General features: G+C 43.6%; 1 protein-coding gene and 1 long non-coding RNA gene across 16 annotated transcripts in view; one reads left to right on the top strand and one right to left on the bottom strand.

The window, feature by feature from the left end:
* The window catches only part of LOC118548687 (uncharacterized), a 94,146-nt gene extending 78,641 nt beyond the window's left edge, over positions 1-15,505 (top strand). The window contains exons 5-6 of one of the 2 annotated variants that reach the window (XR_004923704.2): positions 15,069-15,148; positions 15,406-15,505. This is a non-coding gene — a long non-coding RNA (uncharacterized LOC118548687). Of the gene's footprint in view, positions 1-15,068; positions 15,314-15,405 lie in introns of those variants that run through there. The other variant, XR_013448988.1, reaches the window with a different exon arrangement.
* CELF2 (CUGBP Elav-like family member 2) overlaps positions 8,223-16,778 on the bottom strand; it is an 806,829-nt gene continuing 798,273 nt past the window's right edge. For 13 of the 14 annotated variants that reach the window (XM_036112685.2, XM_036112678.2, XM_036112681.2 and 10 more), the window contains one exon: positions 8,223-13,734. In XM_036112685.2, coding sequence (XP_035968578.1) covers positions 13,607-13,734 — 128 coding nt within the window. In that variant the 3' untranslated portion in view covers positions 8,223-13,606. The remainder of the gene's footprint in view (positions 13,735-16,778) is intronic. The other variant, XM_036112675.2, reaches the window with a different exon arrangement.

The raw sequence follows: 16,778 nt of genomic DNA, 5'->3' as shown, positions 1-16,778 counted from the left end.
GGCGCCACGGTAAACAGGGCTTTTGAGTGGGCTTCACACTTCTTGGGAAGGTTCTCTTGTCAGGCCGATGGAAGGCTGTATTCAGCAATAAGTGGAGCTATAAATTAGTTTTCCTGCTCAAGCATAGCAGGAGAGGCAGCTCGAAGGCCACTGAGGCTCCTTGTAGTCTTGACTCAAGCTGACCTGTGCCCCAGGTTCCTTGGCCAAACAAGACGCCTGGCTTTGCTCTGGAGGTAATCAGCTCTGCCCACCTGCCTCCTGGCTCGAGCATCACTGAGTTATGCAGCAGCTTCAAGATGTTCTTGCGGGCTCTTCCTGTCAAATGGGGCTGGGGGCCATACTCTGCAGCAGATGGGGCTATGACTCAGCTCTCCTGCTTGGGTGGGACTCAGAGAGCAACTCCTAAATTTTCCATAACAGGCTTTCTGGTTGGGAGGGGCTGGGAGCCATCCTTGATAGTAGGTGAGGCTGACTCAGCTCTTCTGTCTGGACCTGGGTAGACCAGGCTCCAGGGCCAGCAGAACTCTTTATTAGAGGACCTGAGTCTGGCAGACCCACACCCAGCTGAGTTTCCTAGTCAGACTGTGTCACTGATTTGGTTCTGCAGATGAGCAGATCCACTGGTTGGCAGTACTACTTGGGCTCTACAGGTTGAACTTAGTCTCCCAATATCTGAGTGCTAGTTGTTGTACACCTGTCCCTGCTTCTCTGTCACAGTCAGATTCCCTGTGATCAAGCCCCACAGAATCTCCTGTATACCCTATGGGGCAAAACCAGAGTAGGGGCTCCCATGAAGCAACCCACAGTGTTAGGGACGGGGTTGGGAAAAGAGAACCCCTGGGCTCTGTTTTCCCACTGGAGGAACCATATGCTCAGAGTAGACTTCTTGGCATTGTGCTGTGCTGGCCTGGGGGAAGGGCGGTGTGGTCAGCGTGTAGTGTGCCTCTTACCCTTCCGGTGTGGTTTGTCTTGGTCTCTGTGGTGTTGGGGGGTGCTTTATCCTCGCTGCTGTGTTCTAGGATTCTCTCAGTGGTGTCTTATCCGTGAATAGTTGTTAGTGGTTCTTCTTGTGAGGGGGGAGTGAAGTCTGGAACAACCTCAACAACCTATGGCCATCTTAGTGATACCAGTCCTGTCCCCTTCTTTAATGACAGAGTCCCCAGTATTTCCTTTTTGGTTGTTCTAGCCAACTTGAGGAGGCTGCCTTTCTCACCTTTCATCCCAGGAACAGGGAAATTGAATTGAATTGGAAATCCCGTTTTCTCTGGAGGCCGCTCTGCAGAGGGTGGGATTCCAGGGAAAGCCGGCAGATGTCACCAGCATCTTCTGGCGTCGGGGCTGAAGTTGCTCCTAAGAATACGGGTGGATCTAGCCCTGTTGGAGAGCTGAAGGAGGCTCCTGGATGGTGGGGCACACTCACAGTGGGATGGGAAGGTGGGCCGAGTAGCAACTGGGTGGAGAGCAAGCTTGTGCGCCCTGGAACTGCATACAGGTGGATGGTGACTGCACCTTCGGCTCTGCAGGACGTCTCGTGCCACAGCCCCCATCCCTCATTCCCGCCAAGGCTCTGTCTCCCCTGCTGGTCCCCTCCCAGGCTCATTGTACTCTTGAATGGGAAGGTTCTCATTTGTTTCAGGTCAGAGTTTTTGAAGAGGTGGAAGTAGGGGATGGAACACGTTCCATGGACTGGTAGGGGTGTGCCGTAGTTGGCCCGTTTGGAGACATGACCTGAGCACGTAGAGCCACTTCGCTCAGCTCTGCCTTTTGCAGAGACTTTGGTTTATAGAAGACTTTAGGGCCAGCTGCTCTGCTCCCATCACCCATTTTATTTCACTGTCTCTCAGGACATACCTTTAAGCTCTAGCCAGGGAGACATGGTGTCTGATAGCGCTGAGCTCTGCCAAGGACTAGAAAACCGGAAGCAGCTGCCATCTCTTTGTGGGTCTTCAGTACCTAATTCCATGTGGGCACCATGGGATATGCTGTCTGTTGTGCAGAGACAGTGTTTTGTCTGGACTACTACTCTTTCTCATTTGAAGGGTTTCTCCTTACCGGACACATACGCTAATTACGGCAATTTCCTGGAGGCAGGATCATGCATTACTTCTCCTTTCAGTCCCTCCCCCTCCTAGAGGGCCTCATGTGTGGTAGCTGCTTACTACGGATCTTTTGAATAAATGAATGATTAACTGATGCTGCACTCTTTCTATGGTAGCTATTGACATGTTGGGACACATCACTGGATACATTTCCTGGATGCCAGAGCTAAGTGGCATCCCAGTAGCAGCATCAACTTTTTGCCTTTTCAGGGCCGTTCTAGTGACTTAGTTGTACCATACTGCCTGTGGGCTGGTCCAGGCCCCATCCTGCTCAAGGTACTCAGCGGGCAGATTGAACAGTAGCTGCAAATTGGAGTTGACCTGCTGCTCAGCAATGCCTTAGGATCATTTGCCTTTATTCGTAGTTGTTTTTTATTGATTTGTACTTTGTTCTGTAGCTTTTCTGGTCTCTTTATATCTAGGAACAGTCCCTAGATATAAAATATTTTGGAGAAGGTGCAAAATTTAGCCTAAAAAACGATGACAGTACACTGAAGGTGTCCTGACCTAATGGTAGGAATGTCCTTCCATTCATGACCCAGTGGCTGATTAGCCCTGTGGCAACAAGGAAGAACCTGCATATTTGGGACCCACAAGCAGATGAGTGTTCTTCTTTGTTCCTACCTGTGTCTCAGGCCTCCTATAGTGGTTCCTGACTTTTGCCAAGAGGCCTCCAGTTTCCACCATCCTCAGCCCATACCATAATCAGACCTCTCTCTCCATGGATATTTCCTGAGTTGTCCATTTAATAAGGAATGCTGTTCTTCAGCCCCAGCAAGATCACCTGCTACATTGATATATCCATCTATCTATCCACTCACCTACTCTTTTACCCTTCTATCCAGCCACCCTCTCGCCTTTCTGCCTTCCCATCCATCCATCCATCCACCCACCCACCCATCTAGCCACTCATCTTCCTATTCGGCCTTCCATCCATCCAGCATTTTTCAACACTGACTATATGGCAGGTACTGTGTGAGGCACTGGGGATACAGTGATGAATGAGAGACAGGCTTCTCCTTCAAAGAGCTCACGGTTTAGCTTCAGGAGACAGACATAAGCAACGTGTAAACAGCGCACAATAGTGAATGTTACGATGCATTGTGGACAAAGAACTATGAGAAAATAGAAGGGGTAGAGAGATGAGGAAAGAAGAAAGGAGAGAATGACTTCAAAGGCAGTGAATATTTGTCACAAGGCTTAAGTACTGATAAGTCTCTTTCAGAGTTACCTTCTTCTAAAGCAGTGTTTTAAAAATCTTTTGTGGTTTTAGTAGAAAAATGTCTTTTTCCTAAATAAAATTTACATGAAACAACCAATAAATAAACCAAGCAAAAGCAGAGTGCCTTTGGTTAAATTGGGGGTGGGGTGAAGGTGGGGGTGGTGGTCTAGAAAGACCTCTGCCTGGCCACATCCAGGCTTCTGAGCCCTGCCCTCTGCTCTTCTCAAGGTGGTCAAAATTGTTTGATTCTGGTTGTTGCTGAGGACACAGCTTTGTCTTGGAAGAGCATAGAACCTATAGGTTGTTGCAGGCAAATCTCTAGGTGATTTTGACACCCACTTAGGACCCAAACTGGATAGCCGGACTTTTCTTTTGGGGAAGAGAGACCTAATTATAATACTTAGAGGTAGGAAGGGGTGGATTAGAGTGAGGAATCAGTTGTCCCTTTTGAGAATGGAGTTAGTTCTTGGTCCTCACGGCTTAGAGCAGGACTGTGTGGGTGTGCTAGCCTGTAAGGTAGGGTGGGCAAGCTTCTAGTGTATCGTTTCTCATGAGGAGAAAAGCCTCTTCCAGGGCCTATTAGTGTAGAGATCTCTCCACGAGGAGCTGTGGAATCTGGTTGCGCCTTGTCTGTGTTTGTCCCAAGAACCCAGGGAGAGCTGTGGGTCTCTCTGGGGTTGGCGGAGAGGACGCATGGTAGGAGAGAGTAATAGACCAGGCCAGCAGAGAGGAGCTGAGCCGACTCGGTTGGTAGATACGACCACTGCTACTTCCTGAGTACTGGCAATGTGATAGATCCTGCTCTGAGTGTTTTCTATGTATTGGCTTAATTAATCTTCATAATCACCCCATGTGGAAGGTATTTTTTTAACCCGTTTTGCTAATGACATGAAAGCACAGAGAGGTTACGTGGATAATTAGTGGTAGAGCTGGTATTCAAACTGAGGCAGAATGGCTCACCGGAGAATGCTCCTTTAACACCAGCTTCATGTTAGAAAGTTCATGCAGTCTCAGAATAGGGCATTTTTATTTGGGGCTTTAACTATAATTGACCAGTCTTTTAGATTTATAGATCTAATATCTATATATTTGTGTATTTTTTATTTTTAAAAACATCCTCCAGATGTAGGCAGGTATGAGTTGGTACCAGGCTACTTTGCTGCCCCACAGAAAAAGGTGAAAAGAAATGTAGCCTTCCCCTAAAGTCCCACCTGCAGACCCTCAGGCCTCACTCTGAGCCAGGTCTCCCAGCGTACAGCCCCTGGGTGGCTAGTCCACAGCGGGGGAACCACTGAATTGGGGCTAAGATGGAGATGGCATCTGTTGGTGTCCCTTCTTCCCTGACCGAGCCTCAGAGCTCTCCTCCCCATTATTACCTTGGATGTGTTCTCTTAAAAGAAGAAGATGCCTTCTAGCTATGTGACGGGTGCTTAAGGCAAGACTATGAAAAAAGTACTTCCTAGGGCACCTCCATGTGTAGCCAGCTTTTCAACACTTGAGCCCTGGTCATTTAGAGCAGTGGTTCTCAAAATGTTAATTTTTCTTCTTCTTCTTCTTCTTCTTCTTTTTTTTTTTTTTTAAACAGAACCTCTTTCCTCTAACCCCAAACTGCATGGCGCTCCAGCAAGCATAGTCTGTCAAGACCTTTTGATATAACTACCCTTGGCTAGTTCTCTGATCCTTCACTTTCACTAGAAGTTGTTTTGTTTTTGTGCCAAATTGATGAGTAGGAGGTTTGGGGTGGGAGGAGGCAGAGACTGGAAGAAGAATTTCGGATTGTCTGTGGATTTTCATTAGCCATGCTCTCTCTGTCCCTCATTATCAGGGATTACTAAGATTTGTTTTATAAAGGATTAGGATGTCTGTGCCGTTTTGCAAGTAGAAGTTGAGGAGTTTTTCTTAGAATCAAACATTAATCAAGAAAAACAAATCTAACATAAAACCCCAAAGCAAAAAAATCCAAGAGAAAGCTCCATTCTGTTCAGACTTATGGCCTGTAGGAAAATTTTCAAAAGTATTTCTTCAAGGGGCCAAGCAGCAGGACTCCCATTTAAGCTTTGCAGCTGTTGTAGGATGTCTCCCTCACATATGGCTTTGAAATTTTACCCTTCTTCTCCGGAATGATCAAACACCCTCTCTTGCTTTCTCTCCTTTTGCAGTCCTGAATAGAGGCGCCATGGCGCTCCAACAGCGTAGAGAGAGTTTCCAGTGTCACATCACTTTGGAAAAGCATTGACGCAAACCAGCATTATTCCTGGAGCTGCCTTTCTTTGTCTCCTTTCTTCTGAGCCTGAAGAGATCACACTCAGAAAGGCAGTTGGGTTTTCTAGTTTAGGGCAGATTCTAGACGCTTTCCAAGGGCCTTGGGCCGTGAAGGGATTGCTCTCTCCTGCCACCCATCGTGCCCTGGGTAGAGGTTTGCCATGGTCACCAGGAAGGGGATGGTTTTCCAGATGTCTCTTGCTAAAATGTGCTCGGAAGAACTTCCCCCCACTCCATTTTGTTTCCAAAGAAAATTTATTGAATATTAAGTCATAAAGCCAGTGATATAATTTTAATGAAAAATATCCTGTATCACTCAAGACTTAAAAGAACAAAAATACCCCTTAGAAACACTGCCTTGAAAAATAATCACATTAACTTTACACACAACAGAGTCCTTTCTTAAGCTTTATTTAAGAAATCGAGTACTATATAGTTCAATATATATAAGACACATCCAGTATTGTGTTCCTGATAGCAAGTGCATAGATTTTGTTAAGATATCATTTCACTCGATATAAACGTTTTATGGTCACATGAAGATAATATTCCCAGTGATTTTGCCCAAGCATGAGAGGAGAAAACAGAACACAGCAAAAGTAGTGAGCTACAACAGAGATGAGAAACAAAAACAGCGAATTAGCAGAACAGTCGATTCCTGATAAGTGAATAAGCTGATTGCTTGGTCACAATGTTTTATTCACTTATCAGGAATGTTGCACAGTACATCGATGTTCACTGTGTTTCCTAGCCTGCAGCTGAGAGGCCCAGCCCGTGGGTTGTTGGGAAGTGTCATGGGCTGCCGTCAGCGCGGTAAACGGTGACAGTCCTGTAATCTCCCAAGGTGGTCCGTGGGTGGCAAACAGATACACCTTGCTAACTAACACTGCAGCGGTGTTTTACAGAATCAAAATGATAAGAATGAATTTAAGCAGGGACCAACTTTACAGTCATGAGTGCTTAAGGGAACTAGCATTTTTGTCCCCTTCTTTGGAGAATTACGATTTTTGTTGTTTTTCTAAAAAACAACAACAAAAAAACTGGCTTTGTCTTTCCCTTCTTTTACTTAGCATGAGTATTTTGCCTTATACCAAATGGTGGATGGATATATATATTCATTCTTGTATTATAGATTTTAAAAATAAACACTTGCATTTTGGAAAGAATTGATCACCCTCTTTACCCCCTTCTCCCTCCCTCACACCCCCCATCAAGAAAAAAAAAAAAAAAGGAAATCACACCCTTCGCCCTCTTTCCCCACTAAGGTAAGCAGTGGTTTTCAGAGGCAATCTGATGAAGGCTATGAGATTTAAAGCAGAACTATTGGCAGGAAGTCAGCTCCCATCTGTGCAGGTTTGGAGCTGGTGGAAGTCACTTCACTGAGGTGTTCGGCCTATGGGGGAAAAGAGCCTCCTTTCCTCCACCTCACCAGGTCCCTCTGTTGTTGAGCCGACTAGAAAAGACCATTTGGGGCCAGAGGGGCCGCCGAAACCAGAGGGTGAAGGGCTTGAGCACCTGCGGGGAAAATCTCATTGGCAGCGGGAGGAAGGCTGCCCGGTGCAGGGTGGCCTGAGTCAGACAGAGTTTGTGCGTCTGAAAAGCTGGAAGGAGAGAGAAGACAGAGGGAGCAAACATCAATGGGATCTTTTAAGAGCACTTGGAGAGCAGTCCGATTCCTGAGCATAAGAGATGGGCAGAGACTGGAGGGTGGCCGGGAGCTTCGGTTTCAGAGGGCATACAAGGAATAGTTGTTCCTTTAGTTCTCTTTTGGTAACTGGGGTTGGGGTGATAGTGGGGGACAAGGTGTTCATTCAGGAGGGAGTTGTGTGGATGCATATGGCATCCTTGGCTTTCGTTTGGAAGTGGATGATGTATCATGAAGACGTGAGCATGAGAACCTTTACCTCCTTCCCCTCCCACCTCACCGAGTAAGAGCTTCCTTTTGAGCGCTTGGAAGTAGTCCCTTTATTTTCTGTTATTTTCAATAATTAAAGCTGCTCCTGGATTCAATCAGCTCTTAAAAAGAAATAATTTAAATTACTTTTCTATACATAGGTGTGACTGATAGGAACGCGTAAACTTAAGTTTAACCCTTTCACATCTCTATTCACCAGGTCAGTGTGTCGTTTCTTCCCTTAGAGCTCAGCTCTTTGAAAAACGCAGTTAGTCCCTAGGAAGAGTTGGTAATGATACGCCTTTAGACTTGTGGGGAGGTGGAAGGAACCCTAGCTCTGCTTCTGCTCCTCTTAACATTTCTTAAAGTGACGCAGCAGCGAGCCCTAGGAACTCCATCTGCGGGGGCGGGGGAGGGGGAGGAGGTGGGGACAGGTACCAGTGGGGTCAGAAGACCGGAAGAGGTCTGGGCAAATCCAACTCTGCAGGCAGTTATTTAGGTGAACCACAGAAATAAGTAGCAGTCTTGGAAGCGGTGGTTAGAATGGGCTGTTGTACAGAAATCAGAGGTGGCTGGTGTGCAGTTTCCCCCTTTCCCCAAATCAGATATTCACTTAGGTGGAATCGACTGTATCTTTTTACACAACATATAGAAAAAAAACAGATACGTGAAACAGTGAGGTGTGTAGATGTATCACCAACATATAATGACTACCAACAATACAACACGCAGAGAGAGAAACAAGTATTAGGAAAATGGTTTAATATTGGAGACAGAAGCAAAAAACTGCATCACACAATAACATACGTTACAAAAATAAGTTTGACTGTTTCAACTACACGGTTATGTTCACAATGAGGACAGAAGAATCAGAAAAAACTTTGATCTAAACAGCAAAAAAGCAAACCCCTAAAGTTGTAACTAATACATTTATCCACTTAAAGTGACTGAGTACTTCTAAATCTAATTACCTTATTGTGTAACTGCACAATACAGAATAAAAAGTGAAACTTACCGCTGTATTTTAAGACAAAATTCTAATGCTAGATATAAGCAAAGGGAAAAAAGAAATCAAGCCAAAGTTTTTAATTCTCAAAAGAAAAGCAACTTTCTTTCTATCAACCAGAAATCAGACCTGGAATCAGTCAGGGGCCACTAGAGTAAGCCACAAAAATTTCCATTTTTTTTTAATCTCCAGTATAAAAAGTTCCACTGGTACAAAATGCGTAAGTACAATCAGTTGTAGAAATAGGAAAGCCTGCGTATTTTTTTTTTTTTTGGCTCAAATTCCATCAAACAACAAAATCCAAATGCATCAATAAAACAAACAATACTCGTAAATGGTCTTACAGTTTCCACTAGGTTGCATTAACTTTGGCTTTTCTCAGACAATATTTAAAAACTATTTTGTAATTCTAAACAAAATGATATTATTAATCTACAAACAATTCTCACAGCACAAAAAAACACAAATACATTTTTTGTATGACATTATTCAAAAAGGTAATGAAACTACAGGTTTTTTTAAAATTTTATTTCTTCTTGTTAATTAGCACTTAAGATAATAAAAACAAACAGTAAAATGAGTCCAGAGTAGCACAAGCCAAAGAACTATAACCCCTATGGTGAAAGAAAGATGAACTTGTTACACCTTTGAGGACTGCCATTTTATCACAATTCTCTAATTTAGTGTAAAAATGACTATTCTCTACACTTGATTTTAAAAAAAGCAGTTTCCCTGTGTGTTTTTCCTTCTGGCACAGGCCCTTTGCACCCTTGCAGCTTTTTTTTCCTTTGATAGTAAAAGATAAAGTGAGTAAAAGGACAATTTGTCTCTGAGGAGGGTCAGCTTTTAAACAATGCAAACATGCAGAAAAAAAAAGACTTTCCCCTGAAATGTACTGTTTTGGTCGCCTGCAAAATAAGAAACACCCAGTGTGAAGTGCCCATCCTGAGCCTCTTGTCACCGGCATTCAAGCTCCTCTGGGGGAGATGCAGGTGGGTGAAAGGAGGACAGTCTGAAATTCAGATGGTGGTGTTCTCTTGTGTGCTGTGCGTCCACAAACCACCCTGTGCTGTATGCGAGAGAGAGATGTGTGCGGACTCCTGGTATTAAGCTGATGGCTGCAGGAAGTACAAAATAGCCCTCAAAGGATGAAGGAAGGCCCCAGCAGTAGTAAACACGTGTGAGGATAATACAGATCATTTCATTGTAAGTGCATGTGCTATAAGAAGGAAACTTGTTTTATGTTTAGTTTTTGTGGTTTTTTTTTTTTTTTTTTGCATCATTAGAGGCTAGTCCTTTCCATCCCAGGGCTATCACGTCCACATTAAACTGAACAGAGTGGTGAGTGGGAAAAGGAGGAAGGAAAGGGAGCCAGCAGTTTCTGAACTCCTTTAAAGACAAAGAAGCTTCCAGGGCCTGCTTTCAAGAAGGCAGGAGTTTGTGTTGGGGCCTCAGGGATGACACTGGGGTTTGTCAAGACAGTGAGAGTTCTGTTCAACGTGAAGTCGAAGTCAAAGTAATATGGCACTTTATAGAGTGGCAGCAGGATCTGGTGCTAGGTATTTGGTCAGTAACTGTGATAAAGAACAGAGTTGGACTTAGATGGTCAGTCCCCTTTCAATGATTTCAATTAATAAAATTAACAAAAAGGCAGGGAAAGAAAGGACTATCAGCTTCTAACCCCAGGCACCTTGCTTAATCAGAGGTATCTCCTGGGATCAGAGAATGCCCAGCACAGTGGCTGATTAGAAACATCATTAATTGGGAGTATTTAAGAAACAAAATCCTTCAAAATACTACCCCATCACAAAGTCGTTTAACTGGAAGGCATATGAAAATATTCTGAACTAGAACATACCCCTACACCTGATCTCAAAAGCATATAGAATTTAAGGTTAATAATGTAGGTGCTGAATCTACCTACCATCCCCCTTAGAAGGTTTATCCAGTCAACTGTGTCTAATTAAAACCATAGAAGGAATTTCAGCAGCACATTAGTTTTTTAAAAATGACCAGAAATAATCAAAACTAAAAAAAAAAAAAAAAAAAAAAAGGTGTAGGGAGGAAAAAAACAAAAAACGGAGAGGGTGAAAATATATTTTTTCCCTTCAGATTTGCCTTGTGGAGTTTTTTTTTTTCTTTTGGATCTCAACCAGTGGGTAAAAAAAAGTAGGAAAGACAAAACTCAAAGATGTATTGGGGGGGAGGGGGGGAATCCAAATTAGAAACACCCTGGAACAAACAGAAATGACAAGGGTATAAAAAGTTACCAACGCTCCAGACAGCTCTGGGTAGAAAGGGTTAGAAGTTCAAAACTTTCTCACCTTAGAGGTTTCCATATATTATGAAGGAAATACATCGTGAGGTTGCCATCACAGCATTGATGTGCAGAGCGGTTAAAAAAGTGAGACATGGGCACTTATACAATGTCTTACAAAAAACATCATAGAGAAATAACAAACAATAACAATTTCAGGCAACAAGACCACAGGATAGCAAGTTAACAAACTTTTTAACCTCTTTTTTTTTTGTTTTTTGTTTTTTAAATATTAGGGATTTATACAAAACACATAATAAAATACCCATGTTATCAAATTACTTCTCACAAGAAACACACTGAAGCTCTAGGAAGGAAGTACCTTTGGAATTTGGCACTATATATTTTCACTTTTTTTCTTTAAAAGAAAAAAAAAAATCACATTTTGCTGAACACAAACACATCTAAATAGTCCACAATAAAAAAAAATGACATCAATGCTTTACAAGCCAACACAAAACTTATTCTGGAATAGGGTTTTTTTTTTTTTCCCTCACATGAAATTTTTTTTTAAGCAAACTTTTTTTTTTTGAAATTCTTTAAGTAAACCAATTCTAACCTTGTCTTATCAACAGAGAACATTAAGACCATAAGACTCATGATTGAAACCACAACTTAATTCACAGAAGCACCAACATAACACAGTTTACAGTAACCTTTCTCCTGTACATTGAAACAGTATAAAATATAGGTAATTTCATGTGCATTAAACCATGGATTGTCTAACTGTGAGTCAGTTCAGCAAAAGGTGACACAAATAGGTAGCATTTGCCCCAAAACAGGGTAAATATTTTTCTTATACTAATCTACAAAAAGTGGTTCTATATATATATCTTAATGAGAAAGTGAGCCACCTAAAATGGCCTTATCAAAAAACTTTACACTGCCTGAAAAATGTAAAAACTATTACAGACCTCTAGAGACTTAAAATCAGACAGTTTTTTTTCTCAAACTGTTTTTGGAAGTAGTCTGTTAGAAACCAACATTCTGTGTCCCTGGACACATATTGCTATTGTTACCAGTGACCGGGAAGAATGCCAATCCCTGTATAATACTTTCAAGTCTGTTTTATGAAAAGAAAAAAAAAAATAAGAAAGAAACGTTTTTGCCACAGGTTTTTTTTCTATAATTAATTTGTCTAATAATAAATTTCAGTCTTGCATGAATGCAGCAATGTTTTTCACATTGACTTCCCAGAATTCATAGCTAGATGAGGTCACATGCAAATTTCAAAGGTCAAACTAGATCAAAGGTCAGTAGGAGAACCAAATGTGATGTGAGGTCAGAAAGACATCAGAAACAATGACGGGACGATGAAACTTTTTTTTTTTTGAGACGCCACAGGGACATGCTAGGCAAACGGTGAACTAACGGGCATGAAGATGTCTAGGGAGAAAACAAGGGAGAGTAAAAAGTTACACAGAATCTACGCAGCAGCAACAAAATCACTCTTAAGGGTGCAGGAGAAAAACTAATGCAAATCTTAGGTCATCCCGGGAGTCTACGAGCCATTCCCGTAATTTGCATTTCTTACAATCTTTATCCACAGCACAATGGAACCCCAAGAGAATCCATCCGGAGGAGGAGAGGGGATGGATTCCAGGAGTTTTGGGGTGGGGGCTGGCGAGGGACAGGAGGGGAGGATCCAGTTTCAACGGATGTAACATATGGGGGAGAGTCAGACGACCGAACTATAAACTAGATAGATCATGGAAGCTACAAACAAAATCGTCAGACAGATACGAACAACAAGAGGGAAAAGCATGAACTGTAGGCCTAGGGTTCAACGGTGAAAAAAAGCCCATTCCTAGAACGATTCCTCTAGAGACTACTTCAAAAGGATCTAGCTAGCACAGAGAACTGCTCTTTAGGTACCCAATAAGTTAACAATAGGCAATAAATAACTTCCATTATTTCTGAGGCAGTAAAAATTTTGTACAAAAATAGAAATGCTTTTTTTACAAATAAAATTTACAGGCCTGTGGCTTTCTTTTTTATTTATGTATTTATGTATTATTTATTTATTATTAAATTTATCTTTCAAGAAACATCAAGTATTTTCACTCATTTTTATTTTATTTTTAAACCCTGTAGCTTTAAGAAACAGATCTCTAAATCTTTTTTTACATTAATCCTTTCTAAAAACTAAAATAAAACAACAAAATAGACAACCAGTGTAATAATCTGACCAATAAATGTCATGTTTCTTTGAACCCTAAAATAAAATCCTACTTGTTAGTTAAACCAAATGTAGTGGAAAGACGTTTGTATTGTTTTAAGTGCTTCTCCTGGCTTGTCTCTCGAGCTAGGCCACCACCTTAACCTCTAAACGGTTGGCGCCCTCCTAGGGATGGGCGCGGACAGGAGGGGTGAATTCTCCAGGCAGTGCTCTGGGGCACCAGGGGTCTCAGAGTTAGAATTGCACGTTAGCCTTTGTTTGCCTTTTAAATTCTCAAGATGTCATTTATTTATGTGTATTTTTCTTTAAAAAAAAAAAAAAGCAAAAAACGAGAACAAAACGAAAAAGGTAAAAGGAGATTCAAATTGCAAAACAAAGGAGAATACAGTGGCACAACTGGAAGAGGAGTTTTACTTGATAGAAACAAGGTAGCCCAAGTTTTTAATTATGGCGAACTGGGTGGGGGGTGGGGGAGGGGACATGGAGGCCTTATTGTAAAAATAACCGTCTCTCTTGGTAAAAGTTGGCAATGTGGTCCTCCTCTGCCTTTCCTGTTGAGAACAGGCTGGCTTGTGGGACTTACCCTAAGAAAGCTAAAATAAGAGCAGGGAGCCTCTGGGGTTAGGATCAGTAAGGTTTGCTGTCGTTTTTGGAGCGCTTCAGCTGGACCTTCAAGCGTTTCATGCCAATCTGAAAGCCATTCATAGCCTGGATAGCAGCTTGCGCGGACACAGGATTGTCGTAGCTAACAAAGCCTGGAAGACACAAGGGGAAGGACGGTGGCAATCAACATGGAGAGGCAGCGGAGTAGACAGGAGGGAGCAGGACGTCGTGGGGGGCGGGGGCTGGAGAGTGTAACTGTACGTGGTGGGCAGCGTGGGCACATCCTGTGGGCTCGGCTGGGAGCAGCTCTGCTCAGTTCAGTGTGTGCCGGCTGTGGACGGACGGGGTGTGTTTTACGGCCACCCCTGGGAACATCCACTGAGAAACAGTGAAAAAAGCTGGTCGGACTGGGAATTTGGTATCATGACAACAACGCCCTCCTCTGTGAAAAGCGAAATCTCAGACTCTCAGACTCCTGGTCTGTTTACTGATTTCGGTCAAGTCTGTGTTTCAAGCCCCTTGGAATCCTTCGGACAGAACCCCTGGTGGTGCTCACAGAGGCAGAGGCATAGATACTCCGGGGCTCGCAGGGTCCCCAGAGGCTCACATGTCCCAAGCAGGTGCGGTTTAAACGAAGGGCTGGTCACGGTACACTGCAGACACCCCGGCTCTCATTCCAGTTCCCCGTCTGTGTCCACACAGCCCACACCTGTTCGACTGTCGGATGGGGTCAGTGAATTAACTCTAGGATAATTTGTACTTGATTTTTAACATTTTGGAGTTATTTCTGAGAGGGACCTACGGACCCAAGGGAAATGCCGGCCCTTTCTTATCATCTCAACTTCCATTTTCAAAGCTCCACTGCATTCAACAGACTGGAAATTGCTACCTTATACCCCCTAAGAATAAAGAGTCTGAACAGCTTAGGGCTTAAGAGCCATCCTCACAGACTTCCCAGTATCTTTGTCTGTACAAAATGGCAGGGAGGGCATGCTTTTGAGAAAGGGCCAGTGATGCTCTGCAAAGACCCAGAAACAGAATTCTGATCACATAGTTTGCTCTAACACTGGCGGTGGGGGTAGGAGGGTACACGCAAAACTTTCTTTAGGTAATGCCGATGTAAAGGTGTTGAGTTTGTCCTGTGCCTACTTCTGGTGTTGAAAGGAAGCTATTATACTGGGTGAATTTCAGTTCTCAACATCAGCTGTTCAGAAGGTTCTATACTAAGCTTCTTCAACTATCTGCTATTAAAGTCTAAAGCTAAAGAGAAAATTCCTTTACAAACTGGAGGAGCAAGAAAAGGACATAAATATACCTTCAGCAGAGTTCTCAGCCGATAAAAATGAGCATATGGTATAATGCAGAAAAGCTTTTCATTGGCAGGCTGTACTGCAAAATGGTGGTACAGATTTTTACTAAATCTAATTCCCAGTATATGTGCTCTCGAATCCAAGAGTTTGGCTCTGATTTTCTCCTTTCCTTCTAGGTCGTTACCCAGAAGCAGCAAGATGATTAAAGAATGGAAATGGGTCAAGGGTGAAATGGATAACGAAACCCGGCCAAGAGGTTAGCATGAAAGAATGGGCTACCTAAGACTAGCAAATCTGGGACCCCCCCCCCCCCCCCCCCGCAAATTAGGCCGGCTGAGAAATGTAGGTTTGGGATGCTGCGGCTTTTGATAAAAATTGAAAACAGTGCATAGTGCTAAATACACTTGTCTGCTGACATTCATCGGTATAGCCTGCATTATTACACCTTGGTTGAAGAGTAGGTGGGCTGATACAATCTCTTTTCAAGGCACTAACTGTTTTTCTCAAAATCAGACCCTGAAGCACAATCCCTTTCCGATCTGCAAATAAGCCCAGGACATTGTGATGAGTATAAAAGTCTGTCTCATAACCTCGCGCAGGGAAGCTCCGAGTGGTAAGCTCCCACCGAAACACACACGCCCCCTATGTAACCACTCCCTTTCCATTTCACTTGTTGGTGCGCCATCACAAGGGGGTTTATGTACTTGTCATAGCAGCAGCAATAGTGGGGTGGGTTCAGGCTGACACCCTGGCCACTTGGGTAAAAACAGTGACTTTCAATGGTTGACATACTAATTTCCCTAACAACAGAGGCTTCAGGCCTTCCTGGATGATGGCACAGAGATTAGAAAGACGTTACGATAATGGGGTTTTAGAAGCCAAAACATTCTCTCTACACCCGTTGCCCCTTACCAGTTAGCCGGTACTAAGTCTGAGTACCACTCCTACCACCTTTGATGTTTTTCTTCATACCATATAGTTCTCTTTGTATTTCCTCTGGTCTGGATCTATTCCACTTTGTTTTGTGCTGTTACTGCGTACTCCCTCCCTGAATTACTAGACTGGAGGAATGATGGAGGCAAATGTTCAATCTCAGACTGAGCCAGAACTTGCCAAGCAAGTAATCTATACTCTGAACATTCAGCCTCTAAGCCACTTTGGAGACCAAAGGGGTTCAAAAAGCAAAACAAGAAATAGATTTAATGAACGCTATGCTCCTGCTTCTAAAACAACATTAGGGCCAGTGGAGAGTGTGCCTCACTCTCAGGGAGCACAGACTGCCCCAGGAGGCAGAGTCTGGGCTGCGTGAGGAAGGAGGGCACCACAGCCCAGGCCACCGAGGACCTGGGTTTTCCAGCGTTCTCTGAATGCTTGCATCTCCGGGCTCTGCATCCACTCGGGCAGGCCCTGCAGAGCCCATCATCCCAAATTCTGGCTCCCGAATCAGCATAATACAGTACTTCCCGGGACCGTGACAGGCATCAACTCCCCGTCCCGAGCTTGGGGGGCTGCAGGGTGGTGGGCAGCCTGGCCACACCCCTACTGTGAAGGTATGTGAGAATGTAGGAAGCCTCCCCATACCACATGCTACCGAGATCCACACGTGCCAGAAGCCTCCCGCACCTAGAAGGCTATGGAATTCGTGGCAGAGTATCTGCAGTACTACTCTGTATCAGGATCGCCTAAACTATGCTATGGTCCATTAACTGTATCTCCCTCTGCTCAAGTTCGTGGTTCCATCGGTGGGGCTTGAAGAAACTAGTGAAAGATGACTAGCCGCGTGTAGTAAGACCCTGAGTAGCACAGTACACAACATCATGTAAGGCATGGGCATTTAGTTTCATTTCCCAGATCCTTCCTTTTTATATAGCCCCTTCCTCTGCTTT

The sequence above is a fragment of the Halichoerus grypus genome, chromosome 6 (genome assembly GCF_964656455.1).
Source record: "Halichoerus grypus chromosome 6, mHalGry1.hap1.1, whole genome shotgun sequence".
Classification (NCBI taxonomy): Eukaryota; Metazoa; Chordata; class Mammalia; order Carnivora; family Phocidae; genus Halichoerus; species Halichoerus grypus.
This window is presented reverse-complemented; position numbering and strand designations above follow the sequence as displayed.